The following is a 1,600-nucleotide window of genomic DNA, read 5'->3' on the forward strand; positions in this document are numbered from 1 at the left end:
GATTAGCATTTGTTGCACTTTCAGAAGGAGAAAGATTTTATCTCAGATTGTTGTTACACAATGTTAGGGGTCCAAAGTCATTTGAAGACTTGCGAATAGTTAATGGTCATCTATGTGACACTTTTCAGCAGGCTGCACTCAAACTAAGGCATTAGAAGAAGATGATTCGGTTGATTTATGTTTAAAAGAAGGTTGTGCAGTTCAGATGCCAATAGCAGTTGTAAACTTTTTGCTACTGTATTGATCTTCTGTCAGCCTAGCAGCCCTATTTCTCTTTGGATGAAATACTATAGCTTCTTATCTGAAGATTTTAAACAGAGGTATGCTTCTGATCCACATAAAGTCAGAGTTCATACGGTTAAATCAGTTGAGTGGTTTTTGGAGTCAATGGGGAGTTCTCTTACTGCATATGGATTAGACCATTTAGTTTAACATGATGATGATGAAATGCGAAGAACAAAAGATATAAAAGATGCATTGAATGCTCCAATACCTGATCAGTGTTTGGAATGTAAAAGCCAATTAAATAAAGCTCAACGGGAAGCATTTAATATCATAATGGATCATGTCACAGGACAAATACCTGGAGCATTTTTTTATAGATGGTCCTGGAGGAACAGGAAAACCTTTCTATATAATGCTTTATATGCAGAAATAAGACTGATGAACAAAATTGTCCTGCCGACAGCTACATCTGTTATAGATGCAACTAATATTCCTTCTGGAAGGACTGCACATTCGCGGTTTAAGATTCCCCTCGATCCTCTTGAGTCACTTGCCTGTAATGTGCCTAAACAAGGCAGTTTAGCTGCATTGCGAAGAGAAACATTACTGATCATTTGGGATGAAGCTTCAATGGCGAAAAATGAAAATGTTGAATCGCTTGATGTGTTGCTCAGAGATATCTGCAATCCAGACTTATTATTTGGAGGTAAAATTGTTGTATTTGGAGGAGATTTCAGGCAAGTACTTCCAGTAGTCCCATGTAGAACACAACGTGAAGCAGTTGCTGCTAGCTTGGTAAGTCCTGTTTTATGGCCGCTTTTAACTAAGTTCAGGTTAACAGAAAATATTCGAGCTAGACATGATCCAGCATATGCAGCCTTTTTACTCGCACTTGGAAATGGACAGTTGCAGGACACTTAAACTGCATTTGTGCAGTTGCTAGTAGAGATTGTTGTAGACACCCATTTGTGTCTCCCCAAAACCAAACCCAGTGCTGAGTACCTTTCGCGTCGAATCATAATCGAATGAAGTGAAAGTGTGGAAAGTTTAGTGTTGCGGAAAGTTTTAATTTCTTTTCTCTTTTCTCTGTTTTTGAAAACTTATTTTAAGAAAGAAGCCAATCCAGTTTAGTTGGTCCATGATATGGGTCCAATAGTAGTGTAGTTGGATGGGGCTTGACAAGAGCTTTCCAACAATATATGATAAGCCCAATTTCGATGAATATTGAGGAAGTTATGGCCATTTAACTAAATTGGGCCCGGTTTGAGCCTTATATGTCGCCCAATGATCTAGAGGAGGGCCTAATATAGATTTATCATTCCTAATGCAATTAGGAATGGTTTTAGTCTTCTAGATTTTTCTAGAAGGTTCTTTT

The 1,600-nt window shown here is 38.1% G+C and overlaps 1 protein-coding gene across 1 annotated transcript; it reads left to right on the forward strand.

The window, feature by feature from the left end:
• Positions 1 to 447: 447 nt before the first annotated feature.
• LOC110708842 lies at positions 448 to 1,146 on the forward strand. Its single transcript, XM_021887064.1, has one exon. The coding sequence runs from the start codon at positions 448 to 450 to the stop codon at positions 1,144 to 1,146; it is 699 nt and encodes a 232-aa protein (XP_021742756.1).
• The last annotated feature ends 454 nt before the right edge of the window (positions 1,147 to 1,600 follow it).

This window comes from Chenopodium quinoa, unplaced genomic scaffold (genome assembly GCF_001683475.1).
Source record: "Chenopodium quinoa cultivar QQ74 unplaced genomic scaffold, ASM168347v1, whole genome shotgun sequence".
NCBI classification, from domain to species: domain Eukaryota; kingdom Viridiplantae; phylum Streptophyta; class Magnoliopsida; order Caryophyllales; family Amaranthaceae; genus Chenopodium; species Chenopodium quinoa.